Below are 15,007 nucleotides of genomic sequence, written 5' to 3'. Positions count from 1 at the left end.
GTAGCTACAGCTATCAGCAGAAATGGAAAAAGCAATATCTATGACATTATTTAGAATTCCGCCTTGTGTATAACGCAGCCGAAACAGACAAGACAAGATTTTCTTGTAATACCACTTTGTACTTGACTCAACAAGAGTCACATAATGTCTAGTCTGCCCTGGAGGCAACAGAAGAAGAAGAAGAAGAAGAAGAGGAAGAAGCAGGCAGCGCTGGCATTGGCAAACAAACAAACAGCAACAAAGCAGACCAGTAGAATTTACTGAAAATCATCATAATTAAAACATTAGCACAAGCTCCTGGCAAACAAACATTACCGATGCTACCAACCGCCTGAGAAAAACAAACAAAAGAAAAAAACTATAGCCCAAAAAAGGGTAAATATAAACAAATGTTGTTTATCTTTGCTGGAGACAGGTTTTGAGCAGTAAAAAAACCTAAAATCTGATGGAATGGTAAGTAACAAGCTTGTGTTGTTAGCGTTGTGGACCCAGTTTGTGTCGTGGGTACTGTATAACTTTTCACAGCTGATTCCACGGGTGCTGTGGCGCTGAGTCGCTTCTATTTGCTATGTGGGAATTACCAAAGAGGAGCAGCGGTCGGTTAGCCAGGACGTCTTTTCGTACGCAAAAAGGAACACGGTGTTAATATGTTCGCCACCATGTTTGTGTTAAACAGCAACTCAGCCACGAAGTGGTCGGCCACGTAAAATGACAGAGTGGGGTCAGCGGATGCTGAGGTGCATAGTGCGCACAGGTCGCCAACTTTCTGCAGAGTCAATCGCTACAGACCTCCAAACTTCATGTGGCCTTCAGATTAGCTCAAGAACAGTGCATAGAGAGCCTCATGGAATGGGTTTCCATGGCAGCTGCATCCAAGCCATAGATCACCAAGTGCAATGCAAAGCATCGGATGAAGTGGTGTAGAGCACGCCGCCACTGGACCCTAGAGCAGTGGAGACGCGTTCTCTGGAGTGACGCATTAAGCTTCTCCTTCTGGCAATCTGATGGACGAGTCTGGGTTTGGTGGTTGCCAGGGGAACGGTACTTGCCTAACTGCATTGTGCCAACTGTAAAGTTTGGTGGAGGGGGGATTATGGTGTGGGGTTGTTCTTCAGGAGCTGGGCTTGTCCCCTTAGTTCCAGTGAAAGGAACTCTGAATGCTTCAGCATACCAAGAGATGTTGGACCATTTCATGCTCCCGACTTTGTGGAAACAGTTTGGGGATGGCCCCTTCCTGCTCCAACATGACTACGCACCACTGCACAAGGTCCATAAAGACACGGATGAGCGAGTTTGGTGTGGAAGAATTTGACTGGCCTGCACAGAGTCCTGACCTCAACATGATAGAACACCTCTGGGATGAATTAGAGCGGAGACTGCGAGCCAGACCTTGGGTCTGACCTCACAAATGTGCTTCTGGAAGAATGGTCAAAACCTTGTGGAAAGCTTGCCCAGAAGAGTTGAAGCTGTTTCAGCTGCTAAGTGTGGGCCAACGTCATATGAATTAAGAATGGGATGTCACTTAAGTTCAAATGCGTGTAAAGGCAGATGAGCGAATACTTTTGGCAATATAGTGTAAGTAAAAGAGGAAAATTATTATTTTAAAGGGTTTAAAGTTCAGTGTCATTAATCTGTGGTAAGTGCAGCGTCTTGTATAACAAACGGTCTGCTGTCTCTGAAAGTTTATGCAACCCTATTCACAGAGTCATGTTTTCAAGGTGTGGCACACAGATGAAGACATGCTACGAGGCAACCAGACTCATGTTTAAAGGAAGTCATAAATAAATTAATACAGAAGATGCAGCCTGCCGCTTTGCTGCTCGGACTGCTGGGGAACGATCTGAGCATTTCCTGATTGTAAGGGAAGCCTCCTGGCCTCGGGCAATATGAGGCTGGACTGCATGGGGCCTCTTGCTATGTGATCTAGGAGAAAGTCAACAGTTTAGTTTTCCTATCGCTGTGTGGCAGGACCCCGGGGTCAACAAGAACACAGGGAGTGTAAGAGATAGAACCGCGCACGCCTCATAATCTGCGTGTGTGTGGTAGGTGCATGTGTATATAAGGTTTTAGGGTGTAAATCCTTCATACTAATAGCCTCTGTGTGGACAAGTGCATGTGTGGTTAGCGGGTGTAAGACATCGAAATAGGCTCGACCAATAATCTGTGTGTCAGCAGGCAGCAAAAAGCCCCACCTTTATGTATAAGGAAATCACATACATTCCAAAAACAAGACAAATTCAACCCCTCTTAAACACAAACAGACATCCAATATAAACACTATTTACCTGGCTCTCCTTTATCGTAGTACTGATAGGTGCCAATATCTGTATCTGTGGGGTGAGAGGGAGAAAGAGAGATGAACATCTCGCTGTCAGGGAAAAGCAGAAGACAGATCAGCAATTTCGCACCATGGGATAAACAATCGCTATCAGCCAGTGGCCTGTCCCGTCTGCCAGCACCGCGGTTTAGATAAGACCCAGTGTGGGAGGAGGGGGGTCCAAGCCAGAATGAAGGTGGCGTGCTGAGGGGTATTAATAAAGACAGGAGTGTGCCTCAACCCATCCCACCTGAGGGACAAACTCTGCTTTGCAAACATGCAACATGCACATTTAAAAGTAGATGCGCAGAATCTGCAGACGCCTACAGAAACCCAGACTGACATCCGCACAGCATGCAACAAGCAGAAACACACATACCGGCAGATATGCACGCATACACACAAACTGCTGAGCTGAGGCTTTTTTTTCCCTGTGAGTGTTATTCCTCCAGGCCCGAAACAGTAAGCAGCGAGTCTCGGATTCGCACAACACATCGTTTCTTTATCGCTTCGCTACTGTTGCTGCCTCTGCTGCCGCTCCTGAGGCCAGGTCACACTGATACAACAGGAGAGCTGATGGCACGCACACGCATACACATTTTGTGAACCATATAGTGATATTGGGATACAGATGCACTCACTGCTCTACAAGTTACTTCTGTTTGTTAGATGATGAGGATTTTCAGCAAGCAAAAAGTGGCTTGGTGTCACTGCTTTATTACTGACATGCGCTGTAGTACTGTTTTTAACCTGCTTGTCTACATATCATCGAATAAAACGTCCCCCGAAACATTTGTAAAAATCCACTAATATGTAAAGAAGCAATAACAACAACTGTCCCTGAAATTTGACATTTTGAAATAGTTTTTTAAAGGCAGCCTAAGCAGAATATTCGTAAGAAATAACAAAAATAAACACAGTGCTGGAGGAGAGAGGAGTATAAAAACCTAGTTCTCTGCGATAGGGTATTTAACTACATCACTGTTCTTTCTACACACGAGTGGCAAAATATTCAACATGGCTGCCCACGAGTTGTGGGATTGGATGTAAAACAAGTGGATATCACCTTAAATCAAAGGCTGTTGGTCACAACAGGGATCCTTGTAACCTGATCTTTAAAAAGCTGGATGTTTAGTCATACTTCAAAGTGGGATATGTCAACCCTAATCGACTGTCTGGTTGTATACGGACTGTTTTTATTTCATTCAAACTTTTCTAATCAAAGATGAAATTCATGATTAAACCCACCTTATACCATGTGAGCACAGTCGTGAGACTAAAAATCTCCCATGACAAAGAGTGAATGGTTTCTGATAAATTCTTACCCACTTTGATATGTACAACGCTGGGAAAATATCCCAACATGATTTACACTCACACATCTCATGGCATCATAGTGCAGAAGGTGCTTTTTTTTCAATCTGTATTTTTGTTTTTAGGCGAATGTGTAATGTGAGGACGATGATGATAGGGAGCGTCACACCCCAGCGACCAGGTCTTTTCCCTCAGATGTATCCATCCACATTCATCTGAGATATCAGACAACACAGACAGCAGGGAAAAAACAAACAAATAAGGATATGCCACCGTCGCCTCGGATATGCGCCTTCCTGTACCTTCCTGTATACACATGACACTACACACACGCATGTTTACGTACAGACAGCCTCTGAGAGACATTATCTTCTTTGAAAACTCAGCAGACTGTGAAAGACAAGACGGTGTGGAAGGCAGGAGAAAACAAGAAAATGGAGAAACGGAGCATTTTCGTCTTACAGAAGAGATGGACTGATAGGTGCTGAGCATCGTACCACAGAGAAACATGGCTTGAAGTTCAAATTTTCTGCTTTAACTTTAGGGTATTCACATCCAAACTGGATGAAGATTTCAAGAATGACAAAGAATTTTGCAGGGACTCTAATTTTTTAAACTAAAAAGCTGTATGATGACTATACTCTAATGTCATTCAGTGAGATAAAGGCAAAGTTTGATATACCGCAAAAACACTTCTTTAAGTATTTACAACTTATAAGTTTTATTCTGGCACACTTAAACAATTCAGTGCAACAACCTCCATTCTCCATCTTAGAAACACATGTTACAAAAAACTGTTTGGGTAAAAGATTGGTATCCTTGTTCTATAACATGTTGGTTGAAAACCATAAGGAAAACTCTGATGTTAAGAGACAGCAATGGATACGAGACCTACAAAAAGATATTACACTCATTGAATGGAGTGAAATATGTTTAAAAATACACACTCAAACCATCAACACTCGATTGAGAATGATACAATTTAATTGGATAATGCGAACATATATCTATCCTGTACAATTAAATAAATTTGATCCTAATATACTTGATCTATGTTATAAGTGCAACAATCACCAGGGTACATTATATCACTGTTTATGGAAATGTGAAGAGATTCAAAATTTTGGAGCTCAGTGTTAAAGTATATCTCTCAGATCACAACTTCCCCTATGCCTTTATGCCCTAAGGTATGTATTGTAGGCATTTATCCAGATGACTGTACTTTATCCTGTAAGGAAAGAAAAATGGTTGACCTTTGTTTATTGCAGGCCAAACGCTGTATTGCATTATGCTGGAAGAATGTTGGTTGCCCCTCTTTAACCCACTGGTTAAATAACTTAACATCGAGTTTGGCTCTTGAGAAACTGACCTATATTGTTTGAAAGAGGGCTTCTGAATTTTATGATATTTGGAGGATATTTCTGAAACTGTTGAGGGAGGGAGAATGAGATAATGAAAATTATTTAATTTGTTGGTGGGAGTGCAAGCTCTAACCTACATTTTGAATACTTTTTTTATTTATTATTATTACTATTTTTATTTATATATGTGTTTATTTACCCATTTATTTTTTATTATTTTCATTATTTTATATTCATTGCACAGTAATTTGCTGACTAATTGCTGTGGTTTATTGTATCTGTTTTAATAATTTAATTATTTTCTTTACTGCCATATGTTTTGGATGTTTAAATTGTCGGATGTTGTTATATTAACATGAAAAAACAATAAATATATGTTTAAAAAAAAAAAAGTTGTATGATGGACAAGTTGAACTATCTCTTAGTCATTTCTTCATCATTTTAGTAGGTTAAAGGGTAAAGTTGATTCTTAATGTGGCATTTACATTTGGAAACTGTTGCTTTGAACCCACGATATGAGGTCAAAGAAGCCATAATGCAAGTGAAACAGATTTCGCTGAATAAATCTATCAGAGAGATAGTTGAACTGTTAGAATTTGCTAAATCAACAGCTGGGTAACACAGAAATACCTGACCATCAATAAAAAGGATCTCTGGATCCTTCATGATAAAGAAAAACTCTTTAAAATATCAAGCAAAATGAAGAAAAATCTCCAGGAGGAAAACGTGTCATTAAATATGTTGACCATAAAGAGAAGACTTCATGACAACAGAGGGTTTGTTCTACAAAATGAAAACAATCTATGAGCTTTAATAACAGAAAGCCCATATTAGACATTACCAAAAAAAAAACATCTTAAAAATCATTCTTTGGACAGATTAAACTAAAATAAACCTGCATGAGAATGAGAGGGAGAAAAAAGGATGGCGAATATTTGGGACAGCTCACAAAAGAAGCGCAGAGCATCATCTATAAAACATGTGGAGGCAGCGAGATGGCAGCAGCATGCACGGCTGTCATGGTGCTGGATCACTGCTTTTTACTGATGGCGTGACAGAGGACAGAAGCAGGCAGATGAATGCTGCCCAGATTCCAACAAATGCAGCAAAGCTTAGTGGCTGACACTTCGCAATACAGATGGACAATGATCCAAAACATGCTGTAAGGGACACCGAGGAGTTGTTGAAGATAAAGACGTTTCTACTATCTCTGAATCCATCACCTCAATCCGAGCTGCATTTCACTCGCTGAAGACGTGTCAGTGCTGCATCCAAACTAAAAAACTCATATGTAACTTATAGTCAAATTATATCTGAGGGACGTTTGAGGCTCGAGCTGTAACTCGTAATCCCCTGCTCCAATTTAAATGGGAATTATCTCAAACTAGTAACTGAAACTAATAACACATAACTACGACTTCAATTTGTTTTTGTAACCAGCTAAAGTAAAAACTGTGCCAGTGTGCAGAACAATTCCAACCATAACAGTAATTAAACAGTAAGTAAAGTGTAAATGTTTATCCTTCTTTTAATTATTGGTGGAGCGGAAAAACCGCAAGAGAAAGAGAAGGCAAATGTGTGCAAATATCTCAAACATGAGTGAGGTAGGAGCTGCTGTGGTAGCCTTTACATCATCATCGGTGCTTTCAGAGAGGGCTACCAGTGCAACAACAGGTAGATGTTGAGGGTAGAAGAGTCATGATGGCAGGGAGGGGGGAGGAAGGTGGGGCAGATACTTTTTTATTCCAGTCCCATCATGCAGGGGCACTGGTTAGCGTTTACTTTTACATTTTTAAATTTTTAGAAAGACAAACAAATGTTTAACCATCAAACAGATCTCATTGTTGTTGTCTTTTTCCTTTTTTTAGATGCTTGTGTAAAAATTAGGGCTGGGCAACAATTAAAATTTTTAATCTAATTAATCACATGATTTCCCTTATTAATCACGATTAATCGCATTTGTAAGCAAAATCCAAAAAATGAATCCAAAAGTAGTGTATAGCTTTTAGCATTTAGTTTTATTTTAAATGTGCTGCCATATGAATGAAAGTGCCATAACATTTGTTATGCAAACACACTTTTAACATCAGCATCTTTCTGTAGTTTTTATGCAGAAGCCTCGCTCCACTGTCTGTTTCCTTGAATGACTTGCTGCTATCAGTTGTGTGTTTTACCTTTAAGTGATATTTTAGACTGGAACTACTACGGTGAGAAGACTTGGCAGTGTTTACAGATGACTTTGGTTCTGTCGACTCCGCCGTCTGGAAGAACTTTAAAATGAAAATGGCCGAGTAAAAGTTCCGTACCCTTCTCCATGTTTGCTGGATCCGCCGATTACTTTCTTTTCCGGTTCCGCAGCAGACAACAACAGACTTTTACAAAATAAAAGCCTGTGAGCAACAGACATTTACAATATTAAAATAAATAATAACACAAGTCCTCACTGCAGCTGGCCCCGGTTCGAGTCCCGTATTGGACGGCCCTGTGCTGCGTGTTGTTCCCCCTCTCTCTGCCCCCTGCTTCCTGTCTCTCTGAACTTTCCTATCCATTAAAGGCACAAAAGCCCCCAAAAAAATAATTAAAAAAACCTGCGATAAAATATTTATCGGCGTTAAATAATTAACGAGTTAACGCGATAATAACGAGTTAACTCGCCCAGCCCTAGAAAAAATGCACAAACAAGTCAAGTATAATGCATTGAAAGAACTAGAAAGTGAAAACAGAAAAGGTGTGAATTGATGTTGCCTGAGAGTCAGATTGGTGAGGTAGATACAGGCAGGGAGGAGGTGTGAAAACAAAGTGAGCGTTGACAGAAATAGCCCGAACAAGACAGAGTGAGGAGGAAAAGAAAGAAGACAAGGAGAGACTTTATGAGAGGGGTGGAAGATTGAACACGATGATAAGTGGTACCTTTAACTTGGAGGGAGCTCTTGGTGGACCACAAGTGCAGCTCAGCCAGGCAGAACGCCATCTGACGGAGGAGTGTAACCCGAGTCTGCAGCGAGGGACAAGAGAGAAATGAAAGATGGAGTGAAAGGCAGGGCAGACCAAACACGACCACAGATGAATATCTTGATGAGAAGACAAACCGGCAGGTCTGTTTAGGTCAAGCAGAGCACGCATGACGGCACATCACAAACATAAAAACCCGTCAGGCGCGACTTCAAATAACTCTATTCATTTTATCAGGATTAATTCTTCCCTCATCGGTCTATTCAAGTTGACTTTATATTTTCCTGTAATTTCTGTGTTATTCTTTTTATTATCACAGCTTGCAGAGTCCTAGCTCCAGTGTACTTTACTCACATCACGCTAAAGGAGTTTAGTCAATATCACCAACAGAGTTTAGCTGACTGAGCATGCATGCACATGTATATGATAAGAAAAAAGGAAAATACATATATAACAACATGGAGTAACCATGAATCATCAGAGAAAGTATTACAATGACCAAAACTTAGTGAGGCCTGGAACAAAATAAGTGATCACAATAAATCTCTAAATCTCAGCAGTTCATATGACACATGGCTGAATTCATCCAGGATAACTGGAAAATCTTGACTCTATGAATTAATTGAACGGTAATCTAACTAAAATCAGTGTTTCTCCGAGCTGTGATTCGTTACTGATGAGATATAATAACTCTTTTAACGTTCCTACAGAATGGGAATATTTTTAAAAGCCTACCGGTGAAAACAGTGTCACACATTGTAGGTATGAAACTAAAATCTTGTTGTTTGAAGTCACATTAGTGGTATGACGGGTAGCAGCAGACCGTGAGCAGGAGTAATGGTATTTGTAGTAATATCAGTCAAGGGTATGATTTAAAGTAAATATGCAACATAATACTGCTCTGCAGCCGTGCCTCCTTTACCTCCTACACATGTATTACTACTAAGATGGAAAGACGGGGATGGATAGACGAGAGTGAGGCAGGTCACGGGCGGTAACACTTGTGCCATCTTTCACACACCACAGGCGAGCAGTGATGGACGACAGTTTGAAGCTGACAGCTCAGACAAAGCATGCAGCATTCCTCATATCAGCTAATGAACGCAGAGCAGGTCACACAGCTGCTGCTGTCCCTTCGTCTTTATTACAGACTTCATTCTGCAGCCAGGTAAACTCTCCTCCTGAAGGGTTACGCTGCTTCCTTCTTCCACTCCAGTTTGTGGGGTTTCCCCTGAATTACTGATGGTTTGTTAACAGTTTGTAAGCAAAGCTTCTGCTAACAAGAGGACATCACTACTACCACCAGTATCACTGCTAGTCCAACAGCTTTAACCATAGCACAAAGTCTGGCAGAGGTTTCCCCCGGTTTAGCATTTTAATGTAAATTGTGTTTTTGTGTACTTATTAAGGTTTGTATACAGTAGGTCTATATATATATATGGACACTGACACAGCAGCAGTTCACTAAAACATATTCAAGATACAGTTATATATAACTTAAAGTGAAGACTCTCAGCTTTTATTTGAGGATTTCCCCTCCAAATTGGAGGAAAGGTTTAGGAATTACAGCTCAAAGGTAATTGGACAATTAAATCAAGGCTATTCCCTCGTTAATCCATCATCAATTAAGCAGGTAAAAGGTCTGGAGCAGATTCCAGGTGTGACATTTGGATTTGGAAGCTGTTGCCCACAACATGCAGTCAAAGGATCTTTCAGTGGAAGTGAAACAGACCATCCTTTAGGCTGAATAAAAAAGAAGAAATCCATCAGAGAGGCAGCGGAAATGTTAGGAGTGGCCAAATCAACAGTTTGGTACGTTCTGTGAGAAAAAAAATGAGCTCACCGGTGAGTTCGGGAACTCAAAAAGGGCCTGGACGTCCACCGAAGACAACAATGGTGGTTGATCGCAGGATCCTTTCCACGGTGAAGAAAAACGCCTTCACAACAACCACCCAAGTGAAGAACACTCTCCAGGAAGTAGGTGTACCCGCTCAACACCACTCTACCATGAGAGCACACACAGAGGGTTCACCACAAGGTGCAACATTGTACCTTATCTTATTAAAACCTGTAATTTAAATGGAAATGTTTTAGAGTTTTATGTAACCTCCACAAAACAACTGGGGAAAGTGAAAGGAAAACCTTTGGTGCTGTCAATTACTTCAGAAATCACAAATTCAGTTCAAATAAGTCAATTTTGTGTGGAATCTGAGTACCACAAGATCCTTTTATATATATATATATATATATATATATATACATAGTCTATATATATAACACCACAAAGCTAGCAGTACAGATTAATGTGGAATGACCACAACACCAAAACCTGGATGAGGCCCAAACCCAACTTCTCTTATCATAACACCATTCCATGGATAATTGATCAGAATCAAAGGGCTGATGAATGTTTCCTGAACACAATCAAATTTAGGAAAACTTGTCTCGGTCTTCTAGAGAATTGGGCTTTCCAGAGTATACTTGATCAATCCCAAAAGGTTTCTGCAATGGTGCAGCAGCCGCTTAACATAAATCAACATAACGATAACAATAGGGCGGATAAATAATTAATAAAACCTTTCAACCTGAAATTAAACCAACAACTTAATGTTTTATGGAAAAGAAGACAAAATAGTGTATTCTGTAAAAATTTAGTAAGACAACACAATGAGAAGATTGAAATATTTCTGGGGTAATCTAGTAGACTGTATCCACTGTATATTACTGTTTCATTCACATACAGAGACCCTCTTCCAGGGATAAACTGAGGTCAGACTGACTATGACAGGAGTATCCTCCATGCAGGAGAGTGGCAGTTCTGCTGTGTTGACCATTCATTTTTCTATCTGTGCAGGTAATGCTCTCCGTTACTCTTCTTTTCTCTTGTTACTGCTGAGAGGAGACTCTCTTATCTTTACCTCTTGCTCCTCTTGGAGTGGAGGAAAAAAAAAAGTAAAAAAAAAAAAAAAAATCTAATTTTGCCACTCAACCCCCAAAACCGCAAGTCGCAACAAAAATACACAGAGATAACAGGGGATGCCATGGAAACGCTGGGGCGAGCATGGCATGACAGTAATGGCGTAACGAGTTTACTGACATAAGAGGATTCTTTCATCCTCTCATAACTGGCCCTTTTAGAGGAACTCAGCCCTTTTGGAAGGAAAACCTCATTTCAGCCGGCTTTCATTTAGTAATTTCCAGTGTCTGGCTGGTCTAAAAGTTCAAGAGACCCGTTTCTGGGGAGGTGTCCAGGTCTGGTGGAGATACAGAAAACAACAGCCCAATGGGTGAATGTGTGCTGGATGAGATTGATGTGTGTCCATGAGCACTGAGGACACATCAGAAACACAGAAATCACCTGCCTGATATCATGTAGGCCCCCCTCGTTCAGTTATATATTTCCATAGACTTGACTGAGTGTCAGTGGCTTTTGTTTTGGATTATATTCTTCTCTATATGTTGCTTTTGGTAAATGTATTAACTCAAACACCATTCATGAACGCCTCTTCCTCTTACGCAGATAAAGTAAAAACAGTTAATCTGATTCTGAGGTCTGTGCTGCATTTAAATTCATCCCCCTGGACTTGTGTTGCATCTTATTGGCATCATTTTGCAGTTTTACAGACAAAAAGGCTGATTTTACTGAATCATTTCCCTACTGTGACGCTGCCGTGGTCACGCTATCGTGTGTCAGCTTGTTATGACATAATGACGTGATAATGTTGACTCTATAAGGGGGTGAGAGGAGTTCAACACCTTTTACTTTGCATCCCATCCCATTTTTGTTTCATCATGCTTCTACTTCACTCTCATAAACAGTTAGGTTTTCGGTCAGGGTTAGACTGGGTTTGAAAGATACACATTTATATTCATGGTCTGCAGTCACTGTCACGTGCTGAACTATACAAAACGACCTCCAAAACAAGTTTTTAAACATTCATTTTGAAACCGTGTGTTCCACATGTGGGCAGAAGTTCATGTTACATTTTTTTCCTGTGAGACTGGGCTTGGTGTGAATAAGCTGTGCTGCAGCGGCACGCGGCGATGACGTCATCCCAGTAGACGGGTGTGCAGAAAGACCCCCGACAGCCCCTAATAACAACAACACGGCAGCTCTGAACTAACAGTGCAATAGTACGTGTTCATTCATTCATTCGTCTTAAAGTATTGGTGAAATAAAGACAGATACTGCCTTATTTAGAGGCTGTATTGTCTATGCCCTGTTCTCTTCCATTATACAGATATATGCGGCTCTCGAGTGATTTAAATATCGTCCAAAGGACGCCGACTTTCACCAAACTGTTCCAACAGATATCCTTTGAATGGTGTTACAGTGTTTTTTCCCCTCTTTTCTGCCTTTCAAACCCCAGCTGGTCGAGGAGGATGGCCTCCCTTCCTGAGTCTGGTTCTGCCATAGGTTTCTTCCTGTTAAAAGGGAGTTGTTCCTCTCCACAGTCGCCTCAGGCACGCTCAGGACAGGAGATTGGACTGAAGACAAGTTTCGGTGCAATCTGTTGGTTTCCTTAGCTAGGAAATTGTTTTTGAATTGGCTCTATATGAATGAATTGGATTATTTGATAAATAATTATGATTACAATGAATTGATTTCCAATTGGCTTGAATTGGACTTTATTATTTAAGTGCCTTGAGATGACATTTTTTGTATTTGGCGCTATATATATAAAAATGAATTGAATTGAATTGAATTGAATTATCGGTGAGTAGATGAACGCGTTTTATGCCAGAAATTAGGTCCAGGTTTAAAAAAAACGAACTTCTCCTTTAATAACATTAACTTGCCTTGCCTTCTTACTCTCCGTCTTTGTTCACAATATATTTACAATAAACAACATGCATGAATTGTTGATGGCTAAATGTGTGAAGCATATATGACTTATCACAAATTGTTTTATGTACACACTCTTGTCTACATCCAGCAGTCACACTCTGGCACGTTGGCATGTACAAATAAACACACACACACACACCCAGCAGGCTGCACAGATCCTGGACAGCTGCCATGCTCATTCTGAATTCTGGCTGTGGTTGCTGTGGGTTACCTGTCCCCCTACAGAGCTTTGTGGGTGTGTACAGTCAGGGGCCGGGCGGTGGCAGTGGGGGGTGAGGTTATTGTATCCCGTCTTTACACTGGTGAAGAGACTGCTTTAACATCAAAGGACGGCAGGGAAAACACACGACTCCGCTTTCAAAGACAGTCCACGGGACCCACAACCTCGTCTGCTCTCTGCTCCTCTTTCTCCGTCCCCTCTGGGTGAATTCTGAGTGTGAGAACGCCTCTGTATGTCTGCCTGTAACGGACACAGAGAGAAAAAGTTCAACACAGCACTTTCAGTAAATATTTGAGACTGGTTTCCTCAGGGTGAAAGGAGGAACAATACAAGTTTTCTAAGATATGTCTACTATTTCCTAAAATCGCCAGTCGCAATGTAAGTCTTATAAAACCTGAGAGCAGAGCAGTATCGCTGTGTCATGCTCAGCCACATCTTCTTCTTTTTAAATAAGCCTACACATTGACTTCTTTGGTGTGTTTTTCTGGTGTGAAAAGGGTGCTAAAAATGAACGTTTCGATCAGGTTGATACGTGGTGTTTAATCTAACATGGTTTGCCACAATAATATCTCAATAATATCCAGTGCCGTCTAAAGTTACTGCACTGGATTCAATGCGTGTCTGAAATTAGCATCGTCTGTCCTCTTAAACGGGCCACACAACACATGTAAGACCATAAATAAATTAGCTAAAACTGTGTCTTTAACACATAATCTATCAGGGCTCCAGGAGACACTGGAGGCAGAGCTTTAGTGGTCTGATCGCTGCTGGAAGAGTGATGTGATAAACTTCAGGGTTAAAGATCTGCCACAGGGTGACTGACATCAGGCCATCACAGGCTCATCTCAATCCCTCACCACTAAACACTCACAACCCTTCACTTAATCCACATAAACACACCACCATTCCCTCACCTACCTGGCTTTCTGTGTATATTTGTCACCTTTGTCCTCCCTTTAACTTCTCCCATTGTCTTATCATCCCTCTGCCTACTCTACCCTCACCCTTCATCTTTTGCACCTCTTGCTTGTCTCTTCTTGTCACGTCATTCTTAGTTTCCCATTTCTTTGTCTCTTCTCACTCAAAGGACTGCGTTTCAGGGTCTAATTTTCCGCCTTTTAGTCACTTTATCTGTTTGTGTCTCTTCTTTATTATCAGGGTCAAAATAAACTAAATAAGAACAATAAAATAGACACAAAAACAGTTAATTTATTTTCAAATTATAGAAATATTTTCTCAATTTTTCTGTTTTTTAACACAAGCGACTGCATGTCTTTGCCTTGCCTTGGTCTGGGGGAATAAACTAAAAAACACAACATAACAGACGTGTAGGCTAACGGTCACATGTTATGGTCACTCCAGTCTCTCACATATGTAACACAAAGATATATGCCTGGAAAAGCAAATACACTATAGGGCATCCTCTACTACCGTTTGGTACCTGAGGAAATGTACATTTGTACACATTCACATACATTTGAAACAATGAACTCATGCTCAAACAACCTCTTATCTTAAGTAAATTCACAGGAGTTTACATAGTCATATAAGAGGAAGGAAAGGTGGACAAAAATGTCTCTCAAGAGAGAAAGATATTCTTCGAACTAAAAAGCAGCCAAAAAAAAAAAAAAACGAGAATAAAAGGAGTCTAAAGTAAATTAGAGAGACTCTGATTACAGATACGATCTGTGGGGTAGAGAAAAGACTTCAGAAATCCTGTCCTAAATGTGAACGGCCTTTTCTAAGACACAGTATATGTCTATGTTTGTTGAGATGTGAGCAAGTTAGCAACATTTGGAGGACACTGAATTAGTTTTGTTCTGCAATGTGGCCACGGACGTACACCCTCAATACTGAGAATAACTTGAGACTCGGATGATTTGTCTGTAAATTGGTGAACAATTGTGATGAAAATTATCTACCTGAAGAGTTCAAACATAGGAAGAATCAGGGAGTCAAACTACAATATAACTTCTGAATAACTGAGACATTAA

The 15,007-nt window shown here is 40.6% G+C and overlaps 1 protein-coding gene across 1 annotated transcript in view; it reads right to left on the bottom strand.

The window, feature by feature from the left end:
• The window catches only part of wdpcp (WD repeat containing planar cell polarity effector), a 91,221-nt gene that overhangs the window by 61,663 nt on the left and 14,551 nt on the right, over window positions 1-15,007 (bottom strand). The window contains exons 3-6 of the mRNA XM_075480443.1: window positions 13,005-13,253; window positions 9,788-9,946; window positions 7,903-7,987; window positions 2,286-2,330 (exon numbers count right to left, since the gene is read on the bottom strand). Of these exons, the coding sequence (XP_075336558.1) occupies window positions 2,286-2,330; window positions 7,903-7,963 (106 nt within the window). The 5' untranslated portion in view covers window positions 7,964-7,987; window positions 9,788-9,946; window positions 13,005-13,253. The remainder of the gene's footprint in view (window positions 1-2,285; window positions 2,331-7,902; window positions 7,988-9,787; window positions 9,947-13,004; window positions 13,254-15,007) is intronic.

The sequence above is a fragment of the Odontesthes bonariensis genome, chromosome 2 (assembly GCF_027942865.1).
Source record: "Odontesthes bonariensis isolate fOdoBon6 chromosome 2, fOdoBon6.hap1, whole genome shotgun sequence".
Lineage (NCBI taxonomy): Eukaryota > Metazoa > Chordata > Actinopteri > Atheriniformes > Atherinopsidae > Odontesthes > Odontesthes bonariensis.
Note: the sequence above shows the minus strand (reverse complement) of the source record. Positions and strands in the feature narration are given on the sequence as shown.